Source organism: Urocampus carinirostris, chromosome 1, assembly GCF_059441175.1.
Source record: "Urocampus carinirostris isolate Australia breed hairy pipefish chromosome 1, RoL_Ucar_1.0, whole genome shotgun sequence".
NCBI classification, from domain to species: Eukaryota; Metazoa; Chordata; class Actinopteri; order Syngnathiformes; family Syngnathidae; genus Urocampus; species Urocampus carinirostris.
Window position 1 is genome coordinate 44,894,447 of NC_142349.1, and position 17,028 is coordinate 44,911,474.

A 17,028-nucleotide genomic window follows, 5' to 3' on the forward strand; every position below is an offset into this window, starting at 1 on the left:
GTCAATCAAAAAGTCAAAAGTTAGGTTAATATTTAACAGGGTGCAAACAGTACAGGGGAGCGCCCTTAAATAAGTACAGGCATAGGAAGCCCCTCAAATTTTTCGGGTTTAATTTCAGAGACGCCATGAAAAGCAAAGAGCTGCTCGCCTTCCTCTTATTCTTTGTCACCCTAATCTGCAAGAAGCGTGCCCGTGAGTTTTCTACATACTTTCAACTTTTTTTTTGGTCGATTTTCTTATTCTGTACAGAAATGTTCTAATATGCCCCCAAGGAAAACAAACATCATGATGCTTTAATAATAAATAAAAAATCTTAAATAAATAGGCAATCTGCTACAAAAAAAGTCGATAACCAGATATTTGTATTTAGGTGAATGAAATAGAGAAAGTTAAAAAAATACAAATCCTGTAAGTTCAGAAATTAGAAATGTGTACAAGGGATGAATAAACGGTAATGGGGTGAAAAATAAAGTGGAAGATGAATCTAAAATAAAGTTCACATTTGCACATTAGTAAATGCTCAAATAGACATATTGAAAGAATTTGGCTTCATATTGATTGATTTGTTGTTAGAATTATAAAAAATGGTCTGAAGCAAGTCAACGCACTACCCAATGGCTGAACTCACCTATGTCCTAAAATCTGCCATGAGAGTTCTCTCAATCATTGACAACTAATAACATTCTGTTTTCAATTTGTACTTTGCTCACAAACTTTTAATTGTGTTTGCACTTAACTAAATCATTTTTTTGTAAACTTGTAATGGGACAGAGCTATCCTTTGACATTATTTGTGATTATGCTCAAACATGTAGTCGCTAGATTTTCTGATAAGATACCATCCCAATGAATTAATTTAATTGAAAAAAAACATATGGACAAGGAAAGCCAAATGACAAAACCTGTATTAAACAATGCAATAGTAAACGCAACCTCTCTTGGGTTATGATTGGGGGCTCCAGATCTCCCTTAATGAGTGTGACAATGGTTGTCTTTGTATGTGTCCCCTGCGATTTTCTGGCAACCACTCCCGGGTCTCCCTTACCCACTGCTTGAAGTCATGGGATGGGCTCCAGCACCCTTGTGACAATTTTGTGAACATACGTTTGGAAAATGAATGAACTAGAGTGGTTGTGCACCATTTACATGTCATCCGCGTTGAGTCACAAAACCATTTTTGGGTGACATTTCCCTTTTTGGCGGGGTCATTGGCCCATGAAAATGTAAAACTCAGAGTTCAACTGAGTCTAGATGAAGGCTAAGGTCCTGAAATGGTTTTGATAATTAATGTCGTTCTGGCATAGGAAATTCAAATTTCTTTCTGGGTAAAAATGCTGATTCAACAACCCACAAAGTGCTGAGTCGGCTTGTTTTTTGTCGCATTTTTCTAATCTAGGGTAACCTACCTAATATCCAAACTCATTCTCCCTTTTCTTTTTTTTTTGTTTGGACGGACGCATAAAATTATACCAAATAAAAACAGTATCACCTCGCTTTGCTCGTGGATTATAATGATTAACCAAGTTGCCAGTATTCCGATTCTGAATTCTGACCGATGCCCCTTCCCACAAAAAAAACCCCCACAGTTCTCAGTGTTTGACTTCTATGTGTGTTGAAATCCTGGAAAGTACACTAATACACACTTTACCAGAATTATGACTAACATGCTTGTTTGTGTATTGTGAATCTGGGTGCATGTGCATGCTTGGGTAGAGGTCGTGAAGTGTTTTGCACGCTTTGAACAGTCATCAGGCACTTGTGAAGAACAACTGGGTGATGTTGATGAAGAAGACTGCTGTCTCAACCCTCACTATGCCTACATCACAAAGAATGGAGACTGTCAGTCCTGCAGGTCAGTACATGCACACACACATGCACACCTTCAGAATAGTTTTTTAAAGCAGCATGTTAACACGCCTGTTCCAGTCCTCCAGCGTGGTCCAAATGGTCGCCCTGGTCACCCTGTACCACCCTGTGCGGGAAAGGTGTGACCCAGAGAAAGAGGAGGTGCATTGGAATCGGTCAACCACAATGCAAGATCAGTAAAGATACACTGGAGACCAAACCATGCGACGGCACGTGCTGCGACGGTACACTCCCACTCATACGCATGCACAGTGGTCCATGTTTTAAAATACACAAGAGCGAAACGCTATGATACAACGAAGGTTAACCACCCACAGCCCATAACGCACTGTATAGCCAAAAGGTAATGCAAAAACAGAACCAATAAATAATTTGAAATAGGGATGCACTATGATGAAAGGACATGAGCAGAATAGCGGATGGGTTGTAAGCCCAGGGTTCAATTCCTGCTACCGTGGCCTTTCCGTGGAGGGTTTGCATGTTCTCCCCATGCCTTTGTGGGTTTCCTCCTGCATTCCAAAAACATGCATGTCAGGTTAATTGGCCGGTCGTAATTGTCCCTATGGGTGTGAATAAGTGAGCAAGTGATTTGTCTTTCTCTGTGTGCCCTGCAACTGGCTGGTGCCCACTACTCGAAGATAGCTGGGATGGGCAATTTTCGTCGTAATCAATGGTGTTAAAACAAGTTGTGAGCAGATTTTTTTTGTAAAAATGTCACACAATACTGCAAACAAGAGGATACCAATGTATTTAAGGGGAGTGTGTCGTGTGAGTTCACCCTTTACACTACTTCTATATAAAGGATCCCTTAAAGGCGTACAGCCAAAACGGGGTTTTAACAATGTGACTGTACACTGTAGTTGAACCTTTTCTCTATATTTTTTGGACACCAAACTTTTAACTTACTGTGTGGTCTTGACTTCGCATACACTATGAATTGGAAAGACTACTATGGCTCTTGTTTTATCTTTGACCCAGTTGTACTGATGAAAACTGTTATAAAGTGCAGTATCCAGTTAAATAATGAAGGAAATAATTCTCCTGAGGCAGGGTTTATCGTTATAGGGAATTGTATGGGGAAAAACCCCTATAATTCATCCCTTATTTGAATAGCATTGCTTACATCATTAAATACAGGTATTTCTTATGTGTATTATGTTTCCACCCATACAGTGTATCTATTAAATAAAATGTCTTGTTTCACACAAAACGCTACATTGTGAGTCTTTCCAAGATGAATTGTTGTTTGTGTCAGATGGGTGGAGTTCTTGGTCTCCGTGGTCTCCGTGTTCTTTGACATGTGGAGGGGTCGGGGTCAAGAAGAGGGAGAGGGTTTGCGCTGCCTCGTCCGAGTGCATCTCGGCCTGCGTGGGTGATGCCAAGACGCAGATGCCGTGCAACGCTACCGACACATGTCCAGGTTTGTGAACTTTGACGTCCTTGTCCTCATTAAAACTAATATTTGCAGAATACCTACTTTTCATCTTTTCCCCCCTTGTCTCCTATGTATTTGCATTTATCTTATTTTCAGCAGATGATGCACCTGTTTCTCCCCTAAACATCTTGGCTATTCCACTTATTTTGATCGGTGGTATATTTTTTAACAGAGATTGCTTTTTGTCTTAGGAAGTTTGTAAAACTTTAATTGATGTATAGCACATGAGGCTTTTGCGTTTGTTTTTGTTGTATAACCTTTAAAGGTTGGGTGCATCGTTTCAGTTGTCCCTAAAAAAGTTGCAATTTAAATATTTTCTTTAAAAGGATGTGGTAACAATTTATAACTGAGTTCAAAGAGCCCTTTTGCTTTCTCTTACTCTTTTCACCTTTCTGCTTTTCTTTTTCTATTAGCAAAGCAGTTCGGGGCGGAACACATTGAATTGAATTGTCTTTATTGTCATTGATATCAATGTTGTAAAACATTGTATGCAACCAGATTAGACATGGCACTCTAGGGTAAACATGGAATCAAGACTGTAAAGAGAAAAAAGGACTGTCAAGATTTAAGGGAATTTTCACAACGTAGTACTTAGAGACTGGCTTAAGTTAAAACGAATGGTGAATCATAACAACAGTGCAATGAAAAGAAGTGGAATAACATTTAGCAGCTACAAAAAAATCCCCAAATAGGTCGCAAGATATGTTTTCACAGTTTTGTGAGCTCATTTAGGGTGGTTATTGCCCTGGGGAAGAAGCTGTCTCTGAGCTTGTTTGTCTTTGTTTTAAGGAACTGGGGGATGAGGGGAACAGTGGAGAGTTGCGTCATGCCCGTTACCACGATTTTTTGTATTTGCATTTGTTAGTATAGCATACTACACTGTATAAAGAAATTTACGACCAACTTTCAACAATGGAAAATGCTGAATGTAAGAAGAGGTCTGCTTTGAGTGCATTAATGAGTGCATTATTACTTTTAGTACACACATTAACAGCACTAGGTAAAATAACCAAAAAGGCTATTTCAAAACAAGAATAGCAGGTACCTTATTATTTTGGTAGGAGATATTTATTAACTGCCCTTGTAACTCAGTGGGGATTACCACTTGTGAGGCCCCTTCTCAAGGTTTGTTTTTCCTCGTGATGAGGTTTTGAGTTTTTCTTTGCCCGCATGTTGGTTTAAGAGCAGGGGATGGTTTATTTGTAATCCTGTGTAGTCATTTAAGACATCTTGTGATTAAGGGCTATACAAATAAATGTGACTTGACTTGACGTGTGTGTCCTGTTTATTGCCCAAACAGATCTACAACTATCCAAATTTTGTCAATTTACCAGCTTACCACGTTTGGTTGGGCAATCTGGTCTCCCTGTTGCATCTTATTATGATACAATTCCCTCCAAGGTACCAGTTTTGTTATAATTTTCCATCGGTCTTGACGTAAGGCAGAAGTGGCAGCCTCGAGTAGAAAAGTTCCCAATTCTGTACAGCTTCCTTAAAAGAGTGTGCAATGTGGAATTCCACCATGCACTATAATGATTTTGTAAAACTTTTTTATAAATTGGACTAAATATTTAGACATGTTATGATTGGCACTGTTATTATTTTGACAGCATAATGTGACATCAGCAGATTCAGATTCAGATCTACTTTATTGTCATTCTAGTACACGTGTATACAGAACGAAATGTCGATGCATCTGACCCCCACAGTTTCCTTGAATGTACAGATATAAATAAAGTTGTATTGTAATTGGCTACGTATAGTATTTTACCATAGTGCCGATAGTGCAAGAAGAGTAGCTAACCAGATGTGCAAAATGGGCAGTCAGGTTAACAAGTCAGGTACACAGTAACATTAACACTGTAACAATAACGCTGTAATTACCATAGTGCAGAGAGCAATGTGCAATGAGTGGCAAGCTATAAAAAACCAGGGCAAAAAATAATACAAAAACGTTTACATCTGTGTTTAAAAAGAATGTTGTAAAAATGTTTAACCATTTTCTTTAGATAGAAATAAATTATTCCCTTCATTCCCAAATTAGGCTAAATATTCATACTTACCCGCTAGTCTAAAATTGTCTTTGATTATTATTGTGTTTGTGGTAGCAGCTCCCGTGTTATTTTCGATTGTTCTCGATTGTTCTCAGCTCGGGGATGCTGCTGGAAATGTGAATTTCCCTTCGGGGATGAACAAAGTATCTATCTATCTATCTATCTATCTATCTATCTATCTATCTATTAATTGAATGGCAAAATCAACATGTATTATTCGAATCGGGGAGGTCATTTTGACGCTTGCTGTCGAGTGAAGATGACATCATGCTATGCTTCTGGTAAAGACAAATCAAGGCTCCTTGATTCTAAAAACAGGCGAACTGTGATTGGTTGAGACCCGAGCTTTGGGCAAATTCTATGTTGTTGATAATGAAATCGGCCATCCTCAAAGCTAGATAAACCCTGTGTTTAGTCAAGTGAAGTGAAGTCATGTTTATTTGTATAGCCCTTAATCACAAATAGTCTCAAAGGGCTGCACAGACAACAGATTATTGCAAACCACTATTATTACACCATCCCCTGAACTAAAACCTATATGAGGGCAAGGAAAAACTCAAAAACCTCAACATAAAGAAAATGAAGAAACCTTGAGAAGGGGGATGAGGTAATCCCACTTTCAGGATGACCAGGCTGCAATGGATGTTGCAGAAGCAAGTGTTGTGTCTTCATATGTGTAAATGTGCAGTGCATGGCGGATGGTCGTCTTGGTCTTCCTGGTCATTGTGTTCCTCAACATGCGTGGCCAACGAAAGGGCGCCGCCGTTCACACAGCGCCATCGTGATTGCTCTAATCCTGCCCCCTCCATTAACACAACGCCCCCTGGTGAGGATTGCCAAGGTGATAAAGTCCAGCGACAGACCTGCATTGATATCCCATATTGTCCAGGTAGGTCGGCAGCACGTTTTCACAGGCATCGATATCATGTTTTTCTTCGGAGCCAAAAAGTTCTGAGTTGGCTTTCAAAAGTAAAGGTATCCCCAAAGAAAAATTATTATCTTTTTTTTCAATTAGGCACAGAATGTGTTGTTTCCCTCCCGACAATTATGCAAAAAAATTATTCTACACACAGGGGTCTTGAGAACACAACACTTTCAAAATGTCGCAACAAACATAACATCACTAAAGGAAAAAAAACACTTCAAAGGAAAAAGGGATGACAAGTTTAAGACAAAGGCTAATAACATATATATATATATATATATATATATATATATATATATATATATATATATATACTGGACTGTCTCAGAAAATTAGAATATTGTGATAAAATTCTTTATTTTCTGTAATGCAATTAAAAAAACAAAAATGTCATACATTCTGGATTCATTACACATCAACTGAACTATTTCAAGCCTTTTATTGTTTTAATATTGCTGAATTTGGCTTACAGCTTAAGAAAACTCAAAAATCCTATCTCAAAATATTAGAATATCATGAAAAAGTATACAAGTAGGCTATTCAACTAATCACCTGAATCATCTAATTAACTCGAAACACCGTGCGAGGTTTCCTGAGCCTTAAAAACACTCAGCTTGGTTCAGTAAACTAAATCACAAGTATGGGGAAGACTGCTGATCTGTCTGCTGTCCAGAGGACCATCATTGATACCCTCCATCGGGAGGGTAAGACACAAAAAGAAATTTCTCAACGAGCAGGCTGTTCACAGAGTGCAGTTTCAAAGCATATCCACAAAAAGTCTGTCCGAAGGGAAAAATGTGGCCGGAAACGCTGCACAACCAAGAGAGATGACCGCAGCCTTAACAAAATTGTGAAGAAGAGCCGCTTCCAGAATTTGGGGGAGCTTCAAAGACAGTGGGCTGAAGCTGGAGTCCAGGTATCAAAAGCCACAGTTCACAGACGTGTCCGGGAAATGGGCTACAATAGCCGTATTCCCATGGTCAAGCCACTTCTGAACTCAAGACAACGGAAGAAGCGTCTGACTTGGGCTATGGAGAAGAAGCACTGGACAGTTGCAGAGTGGTCCAAAGTCCTCTTTTCAGACAAAAGCAAGTTTTGCATTTCATTTGGAAGTCAAGGCGCCAGAGTCTGGAGAAAGGCTGGAGAGGAGCAAAATCCAAGTTGCTTGAAATCCAGTGTGAAGTTCCCACAGTCAGCAATGGTTTGGGGAGCCATGTCAGCTGCTGGTGTTGGTCCACTGTGTTTCATCAAGTCCAGAGTAAATACAACTGTGTACCAAGAGATTTTAGAGCACTACATGCTTCCATCTGCTGAAAAGCTCTATGGAGAAGAGGATTTCATTTTCCAGCATGATCTGGCACCTGCCCACAGTGCCAAAACCACCAGTAACTGGTGCACTGACCATGGCATCACTGTCCTTGATTGGCCTGCTAATTCCCCTGACCTGAACCCCATCGAGAATTTGTGGGGTATAGTTAAGAAGAAGATGAAAGACACCAGACCTACAAATGCAAATGAGCTGAAGGCCGCTATCGAAGCATCCTGGGCATCAATAACACCTCAGCAATGCCACAGGCTGATTGCCTCCATGCCACGCCGGATTGATGCAGTAATCCGTGCAAAAGGATTCCCAACCAAGTACTGAGTGCATCAATGGACATTTTCAAATGTTTGATTTAGTTTTGCTGTTATAAAATTATTTTTTTATTTGGTCTGAGGAAGTATTCTAATATTTTGAGATAGGATTTTTGAGTTTTTTTCAGCTGTAAGCCAAAATCAGCAATATTCAAATAATAAAAGGCTTGAAATAGTTCAGTTGATGTGTAATGAATCCAGAATGTATGACATTTTTGTTTTTTTAATTGCATTACAGAAAATAAAGAACTTTATCACAATATTCTAATTTTCTGAGACAGTCCAGTATATATATATATATATATATATCTCATCTCATCTCATCAGCCGTACCGCTTATCCTCATTAGGGTCGCGGGGGGACTGGAGCCCATCCCAGCCATCTCCGGGCAGTGGGCAGGGGATATATATATATATATATATATATATATATATATATATACATCGGTATACATAGCATTATTATGCAATAAAAACATGTTCTATATTCCTTACATGTTTATGAATTTGGGATTACCTTGAAGATCGCTCTTTGTGATGTGATTTTTAGTGGATGGCAACTGGGGCGACTGGTCGACGCCGAGCCCCTGCACAGCCGCGTGTGGGGAGGGGCTTCAATTATCTGTTAGGCTGTGTGATCAACCCATGCCCAAATATGGCGGACGATACTGTGTGGGATCAAACACACTTGCCAGCACGTGTCACATCAAATGTGCAGGTAAGCATATTATCCCTGTCATATGAAAGAAGTACTTATTGGTTTTTTTTCCGGTAGCATAAAAAAACACTATCATTCTCCCTTACATGACTGCAACAATAAATTTATGATTGCCAGATTTAGAAAATGATTAATCTTTAAATAACTTAATGGGACACCGTGTAGATGTTTGACCACTAAATGTCACCGTATCGTGTAGTGCAAACAATAACAAGTGCTACAAAGCACAAGGAAGAATACTTTCTACGGAAACTGAAAGTGACCCAAGTGCACCATTTTTCTTTTCATATTTTTGTACAGCATTTCGGAAGGTTTTTGGAGGTAACCGTAGCAGCATGATGACAATCATGTCAGCTCCCTCTAGGAGAGCCTCATATCATGTAAAATAAATGTAAATTTCTCAACCTACGGGTATTTAAAAAAATACATGTATGTATTTTTGCTTATTATTCAAAACAATAATATTTATTTTTGTTACCCCTAGGAGGCGCTATAAATTACACAATGTCCCTTTAAAATACAGTAATCCCTTGTTGAATCGTGGTTTACTTATTGCTGTTTCACTATTTTGCGGATTTTCATCATGCATTGTGTTCTCCATTCTGATTGGCTAAACAGTCGTCTGCCTGTGTTTGCCTGTACATTTATGACGTTGCTATTGTACACGTATGTAAAACAGCTTGACAAACCTAGATTTCATATGCGCAAACATTTTTCGATTTCAAGTGTCTTAAAAGCCATCATGTCATTAAAATACTTTGGACCCACAAAAGCACCGAGGCAAAAAACAAAATTGGACATCTCAACCCGCTTAACTTAGTCTGAAGCCGCATGCGACTCTTTGGCGCTCCATAGTGGCTCCCTGGTCCTTTTTCAAAAATGTTTGGCGATTGAAACTATAGTTTAAATGGCAACACAAATATGACACATTCTTAATGTTTTCAAATTGAAAAAAGTAGACACAATATGTGTTCCTGTCCTTATAAGACTTATTAAGGGTATTAATTTGATGTGGCTTCCAGACCTTTGTTTTTGTGTCCAATATGGCACATTTTGGGTTGTTGAACTTTGCTTTAAACCAGAGGTCTCTAACCTTTCTCAAGCTGAGAGCTACTTTTGTTACTAATTAGCGCAAAGGGCATCCAGTTATGTTAGCATTTTTAAAATAACAAACTATTTTGTTATTACTATGTTATTGCTAGGTTATTACCTGGCTAAATATTGGAAGTAGGGTTAAATAGACTCAATCAACCACAAAAAAAAAAAATTTACGTGAAGATCACAATGACTCAGCACTGATGAGCTATTTCCAAAGGCCACGGGCAGCTCGGCTGTCCTTATGGGGCATTTTAGTGGCTGCGGGCACCACATTGGAGCGGCCTGCTTTAAAGGAATGTAAATGGGTTTTTTCTATAACGTCACCATAGTGGCGAACATGTATCATGTCGAATAGAAACATAGTGAAATGAAATCCCCACCAAAATTTTCAAATGATAATTTGACAGGACAGTAATTTGTAAAAAAAAACAACAAATAAAACATTTATAAAGTACACTTCTTTTTCTGACAAATTCTTAAGCCTAAATTGCGTCTGATCTCTGTTTTCAATTGGTAATAGAGTATTTCATAAATAAATCGATAAAGGTTTCTACTTTGCGGGTTTTGACTTTTGCTGTTTGAAACACAACCCCTCCCAAAAACAAGGGATTACTGTCAACAAACACAAACTCATTTTCTAGGATGGTATTTTTTCAAATGGCTGTGACTATATGAGCATGCACCATTATGCGCACACCTGCTAACATGGATGTGATTGACAGCTGATGGTTTTTGGTCTGGTTGGTCCCATTGGAGCGAGTGCTCATCTTCCTGCATTCCTGAAGAAGCGGTTCCTGTCAGGACTCGAACGCGTCATTGCACCAGCCCCTCACCTTCAATTTATCCTAAAGGTAAATGCTACCAGCAAGCAACACACACACACACAAGCAACTATTTGGTGATTCCGAAAGAATAGTAGAAGGAATGCCGTATTGAACCCATCCCTGTAATATTTTTAGAGAATGTATTTTCTTACTAGTCCCCTGATTATAATATGTTTCTCAGGGTTCATACAGGTGCTTGAAATCATTGAAAATGCTCGGAATTTTACGTTGTGTTCTCAAAAATTGAAAAGTGCTCGCATTTGGGGTGAAGTGCTTTTAAATGCATGAAATTGTCGGCACATTTTTCAACAAGTCTCCCTTAAAAATTGCGTTGGCACTGCTTTCTGGTTGCTTTATTTTGCCATTGCATTTACTTTTTCCTCGTGATTAACGGCATTTGTTGTTAGTTTATATGGCATTGTCCGATCAAGCGTCATAGCCCCGTCCAGCTGCGTGTTACACCTAAACAGAGCACTATTAAATTTGTATTAGGGCAATGATTATTCATCGATTGTGGACAATTATTATGGGCCATGCAAAAAATTAAGGTAGATTTCCCCAGTGGTAAATTGTAATAGTAAGAAATGTGTGCAACTGAAAACTTAAGCTACATATTACCGTCATTTTACCAGAAACAGAAGCCTATATGGGGAGAGTGTGTCTCAAAAATATTAAACACGTACGGTTCGGGTCCATAAATATATTCACAATTTACTCAAGATCTAAAAATCATATGTCTTGATTAATGCTCACGCAAGATGAAAATCACATATGTGAATTGCAGGTCTGGAAAATACATGATACACACCAGATTTCTTCTTTTAATGGTACAGCAGAAATTCAAAAAATGGGCTTTGAAGTGTTTTTTTTAATACAAACATTAATGTGCACCTTTTTTCCATCCCATTTGCTCGTGATTAATTATAAGTAGGAAGCATGTCACATTTCGTCAAGCAGGCAGATGACTTCACACAGTGGAATGAAAAAGTATCTGAACCGTTTGGAATTCCTTACCTACAGTAAGTCACAAAAGTGACATTCCTGCAGATTTCATTATAATGTTCAATAGAACATCATGTTTATCCAAAACCTACATGGGGAGAAATTAGTCTCAAAAAGAAACATTCACGATTTTTTTCCAGATCTAAGAATCATTTGTCCTGATAAATGCCCACGCAAGATTAAAAATCGAATAGGTAGATCGCATGTATATTTGTGGACCTGTAAGATGCATGATTCACACCAAATATCCTCTTTTACTGTCACACAAGGGAATTCGAAACTTAGCATCAGAAGTCCTTAAAAGTGCTCGGGTTCGACCATTAAAAAGGTTTACAAATCCTGATCAATTGAAACCCTTAATTTAGGGCACGATGACTCCAAGTTTAAGTGTACGTACATTTTGGTTGCAAATTTAGATTCACGATCGCGATGATCTTTTCAGTTTGTTTGTTCTTTACAGGCGAAAAATGCCCTGGCAACAGCAGCTCCACACAGGCCTGTGTCAATCTTCCTCATTGTGCCGGTATGATCACTCCATAGAAGCGAGTGGACCATGCCCACCAAGTTGACATTTGGCTGTTTTTTGGCAGTGGATGGCGCTTGGGGGCTCTGGTCAGCCTTCTCAACATGTCCCGTAACGTGCGGGATCGGACTTCAGGTGTCCCGCAGAAGCTGTGACAGCCCGGCCCCCAAGCACGGGGGTCAGCGATGCCTTGGTGACCCTCAACGGACTCGCGTTTGCAATACCGGCATCCACTGTCCAGGTGCATCTTCGGCAGAACATTTTTACTTTGAAATAGTGGTCGAACTTGCTCTTATTGCAAAACCTCTTAGCCTGTTAACATCAATGGCAGTGCTTTTATTCAATTATTGTTCACTGTTTGGGCACATTTCTGGAAAAAAAGGAATTAGTTACTGTTTTACAGTTTCTAGTTAAATGTAAATGGTCTGGATTTACAGTGAAGGAAATAAGTATTTGAACATCCAGCTATTTTGCTATTTCTCCCACTTAGAAATCATGGAGGGTTCTGAAACTTTCATCGTAGGTGCATGTCCACTTTGAGAGAGATAAACTAAAAAGAGAAATCCCCAAATCACTATGCATGATTATTAATAATTTATTTGTGTGATACAGCTGCAGATAAGTCTTTGAACACCTGTGTATCATCTAGAATTGTGACCCTGAAAGACCTGTTAGTCTTCCCTTTAGAAGTCCACCTGCACTCCATGTATCATCCTAAATCAGATGCACCTGTTTGAGGCCGTTAGCTGCATAAAGACACCTGCCCAACCCATACAAACAGTAAGACTTTGACTTTTAACATGGCAAAGAACAAAGAGCACTCCAAAGACACTGGAGAAAAAAATTGTACACCTCCACAAGGCTGGAAAGGGCTACAGACCAATTGCCAAGCAGCTTGGTGAAAAAAGGTCCACTGTTAGCGTAATCATTAGAAAATGGTAGAAGCTATACATGATAGTCAATCTCAATCGGAGTGGAGTCCCATGCAAGATATCACCTCGTGGGGTTTCAATGATTCTAAGAAAGATGAGGAATCAGCCCGGAACTACACCACAGGACGTTGGTCAATGACCTGAAAAGAGCTAGGAACACCGTTTCCAAGGTTACTTAAGACGTCATGATTTGAAATCATGAATGGCACGAAAGGTTCCCCTGCTTAAACCAGCACATGTCAAGGCGCGTCTTAAGCATGCATATGACAATTTTGAATGATACAGACTTTTGACCTGTAATACCAAACAAAGGTTACTGTACCAATTATTATGGTTTCCCAGTGTTCAAATACTTATTTGCAGCTATATCACACAAAAAAATTGTTTAAAAAACCTGCAGTGTGATTTCTGGATTTTTCTTTTTAGTTTATCTCTTTCACAGTGGACATGCACCTACGAAGAAAATTTCAGACCCCTCCATGATTTCTCACTGGGAGGAATAGCAAAATACCAGGGTGTTCAAATACTTATTTTCTCTAATGTATATAGCATTTTTCCAGTCACTGAAAACCTCCCAAAGCGCTTTACACTGTGCTTCACACTTACCCATTCAAAGACCCCATGACACACCCATCAAGGGGTCAGCCATGCAAGGTACCTACCTGCTTATGGGGGCATTAGGGGTCCAGGGTCTTGCCGAAGGACACATTTAACTTGGAGGAGCTGGGAATCGAAACCTGCGACCTCCCTGTTTCAAGACAAACTACCTCCTGAGCTACTGCTGCCCATTTGAAATGTAACTCGGTTACCCTCCCAGATTACTGACACCAAAAAGTAGCTCATTACTCCAAAAGTAACTATCTAGTTAAAAATGAACGAATGTACTCGCATAGATGTCAATCCCATTAAGTTGCTTTAAACTAGCCACATGAAAAAAAGGAAAAAACGTGTACACTGACCTGTGAAGGTCGCAAACCTTTCATATTTCTTGGCTTGTACAATCTTTAGAGCTTGCAAACAAACATTTGGCCAAAACCAGGGTTGGGTAGTGTTACTTTAACTTGATTACTTTCAATTACTTTTGGATTACTCCAATACCAAATATGCTAATAAAAGACAAAAGAAACTAAATATGAATAAAATTGACTCACAACACGTGGTAAGCTTTCTCTCCTGGCTTTGATCTCTTTGATCTACAGCAAAACTAACATAAAATGTGACAGAAACAAAATGAAAATAAATCCAAACAGCTTGCCAACATCATTTTTGCCGTTCCATGTATTCCGTTACTCCCCAAGCCTTTAGTAATTTTATTCATATTTAGTTTCTTTTGTCTTTTATTAGCATATTTGGTATTGGAGTAATCCAAAAGTAATTGAAAGTAATCCAGTTAAAGTAACCCTACCAAACCCTGGCCGAGACACTCTATATCCATGTTGTTTCTGAGCTTCAAACCACTGTAAGATTTTTTTTCCAGGCATGGAATGGTGTAAAAATATTTTCTCAAATAGAAAAAACAATTTTCCGCAATTTTTTATCGGAAAGTTAGTGCTGAAGTTTCCCCCATTGATTTCCTTTTGGTGTGTTGCTCTGTATAAGCCACACCCTCCTCCTTACATGCAAATTTGACCTAAATGTGGGTATATTCAGAAGGGAGAATGTCTCCATGAGGAGAAATTATGCGTGCTTTACTCTGTGCTTGAGTTGGCTCCACCATAACTGTATCCAGATGTCCTTCTACAGGTAGATACTGATATAACCATGCCAACCGATGAGTGCTCACAGATCAACGGTTGTACGTCAAGATATGAGTCATGCAGAATTATTCATCATTTAGAAAACAAAAATTCCATACCTGAATCTGATATCCAAGTCACGCTCCATGTAGTAACGACCAATTGAGTAATGGAATTTCGTAATAACGCGTTACAGTCCTCGATACCGATGTAGGTAGTTCCAGGGACGCGTTAGTCTCAACACTTTTTGTGCTTACACCAAACGGATTTCGTGTTTTTTGCTGCTCTTATCTGCAAATTTCAATTTCACATGAATGTTCTCTCATGGTTTCAACATGTCCTAAAATGAATCAAGCCTTTGCGTGAATGCAGTGAACGGCGTGTGGTCCAACTGGTCGCCGTGGCAAACATGCAAACATCCATTTCGGGACCGCGACATCCGCTGCAAGACGATTGGTGGGAATCAAAGCCGAGATCGCATATGTTTGCATCAAGCGCATGGCGGCGCCATCTGCCCTGACCACAGACTCACCGATTACAGGGGTTGCTACGACGTCAGCAACTGCTACAGTAGGCACGCACGCAAGAATGCAAACATTTCACAAAAGGGCTAAAGGGCTCTGATGATTTTTGTGTTTGTGATTGCTTATCAGTGAAGGGCAACTGGGAGAGCTGGGAGCAATGGTCTCTATGTCGGCCGACGTGTAGCCAAACGCCTCGTCGCATCCGAGAGAGGAAGTGTTCACCTGACTACGGTAACTATCGGTAAGAAAAGGTCATCTCAGCCTCTAACACAGGGGTCTCCAACCTGGTGCCCTCTAAAGACAGTTGAGGTGCCCGCTGTTCTAAAAATAGCTCACGGGTGCTGGGTCATTGTTATTTTTCTAGTAAAATGCTTTTTTTGTTGGTTGACTGAGTCTATTCAACGTTTAATTTTTTAATAAGCAACCTGGTAATAACAAGTAATAATATGACTAGTTGTTATTTTGGAAATTCAAATAAATACCTCCCAGTTTTTAATTAAAATGAATCTGTTTAAGTATAGATAATTAGTTTTAAGAAATTAATTAAGAGTAGAATGAGAATCTATTTGTGTATAAAACACATTTCTGTATTCATCTTTATTTTTTTGTTCAACAGAAAATACAACAGACTAAAAATTATGTTTTTTTTTAAAGTGAATGAGGAAGAAAATAGCAGTTTTTTTAGCTATCTATCTGGGTAACTTTTTAGCTTTGTAATTAAATCTCTTCCCACCTTATTAGCTATTTAGCGGGCTATCTAGCTAGTTTTTACATTTTTTGCATGCTATCTAGTTGGCATTTTACCTTTTTGCTATTAATCAGGCTAATTATTTGGCTTTGTTAAGGATATGTCAGATGGTGCAGTTTCCTCCATGTGTGAGAAGATAAGCAGGAAATTGTGGTTCAGCCTTTTAGCATATTTATTCCTCAACAGCAAGCAAACAAGAACACGGCTCCATTCAATACAACATGGCAATCGAAAATTAGCAAAACGAAATATGGTGAGTGCGTAATTACGTCACACAATGGAAAACGTCTTACCGCAATATCATGAGTAAGAGCGCTATTAAGTTGACAAATCTTAACAGCCTTCTTTGTAGCTAGCTATCTAGCTTTGTTTTTAGCTTTCTATCCATCTTTTTACTCTCTTAGCTAGCTACATTGGTCCATATTAGTTTTTTACCTGTTTACCCTTCTAGCTAACTATCAAGCTACTTGTTTTAGCTATTTAGCAAGCCATCTAGCTAAGTCGCTATGTTCAAAATTCATATCAAAGTGGGTGCCCTTTGCGCTCATTAGTAACAAATAGTAACTCTCAGCTTGAAAAAGGTTGGAGACCCCAGCTCTAACATGAGCACAAAAGTCTTTGGTTCATTCAAATGATTTGTTCGTCTAACTGACTTTTTGTGTATGTTTGTGCGTTGCAATTTTGGAATCTGTGCCCACATCTAAAACATCGTGCTTTGGCATTGCGGTGTCAGTCCTGTCATTGGTCATATGGACAAGCCTGCCTCCTTTGTTGGGACACCGTTGTCGGATTGCGGTGATGGGCCGCCAGGTTTTGCCACACTTGAAGTTGAATCCTGTATCAACGTGCCTGCCTGTGGCCCACAGAAGGATGATGAAGACGACGATGTTTGTGCGTGCGCTCAATAAAATGGTGCCACGTCTTTTTTGTGGTTATGACTTGCCGCGAGGATTTGGTGTGTCTGACCAATTAAAGGTGGGGTTTCGCCGTTTGAGGCGTCCGTTAATAAG

General features: G+C 39.3%; 1 protein-coding gene across 1 annotated transcript; it reads left to right on the forward strand.

The window, feature by feature from the left end:
* The first annotated feature begins 30 nt into the window (after positions 1-30).
* Positions 31-16,956, forward strand: LOC148374821 (properdin-like). Its single transcript, XM_088341194.1, has 12 exons — positions 31-192; positions 1,713-1,851; positions 1,926-2,089; positions 3,121-3,285; positions 6,043-6,243; positions 8,464-8,631; positions 10,452-10,580; positions 12,016-12,078; positions 12,146-12,319; positions 15,119-15,316; positions 15,400-15,511; positions 16,752-16,956. The coding sequence occupies exons 1-12, from the start codon at positions 126-128 to the stop codon at positions 16,924-16,926; spliced, it is 1,755 nt and encodes a 584-aa protein (XP_088197320.1). The 5' UTR covers positions 31-125; the 3' UTR covers positions 16,927-16,956.
* Positions 16,957-17,028: the final 72 nt, after the last annotated feature.

What these genes read in the sequence shown, in the direction of transcription:
- LOC148374821 (XM_088341194.1), top strand. Translation starts at nt 126, where the DNA reads ATGAAAAGCAAAGAGCTGCTCGCCTTCCTCTTATTCTTTGTCACCCTA. An exon ending in CAATCTTCCTCATTGTGCCG is followed by an intron (nt 12,079 to 12,145) that starts GTATGATCACTC and finishes GTTTTTTGGCAG; the next exon opens with TGGATGGCGCTTGGGGGCTC. An exon ending in CCTGACTACGGTAACTATCG is followed by an intron (nt 15,512 to 16,751) that starts GTAAGAAAAGGT and finishes TTGCGGTGTCAG; the next exon opens with TCCTGTCATTGGTCATATGG.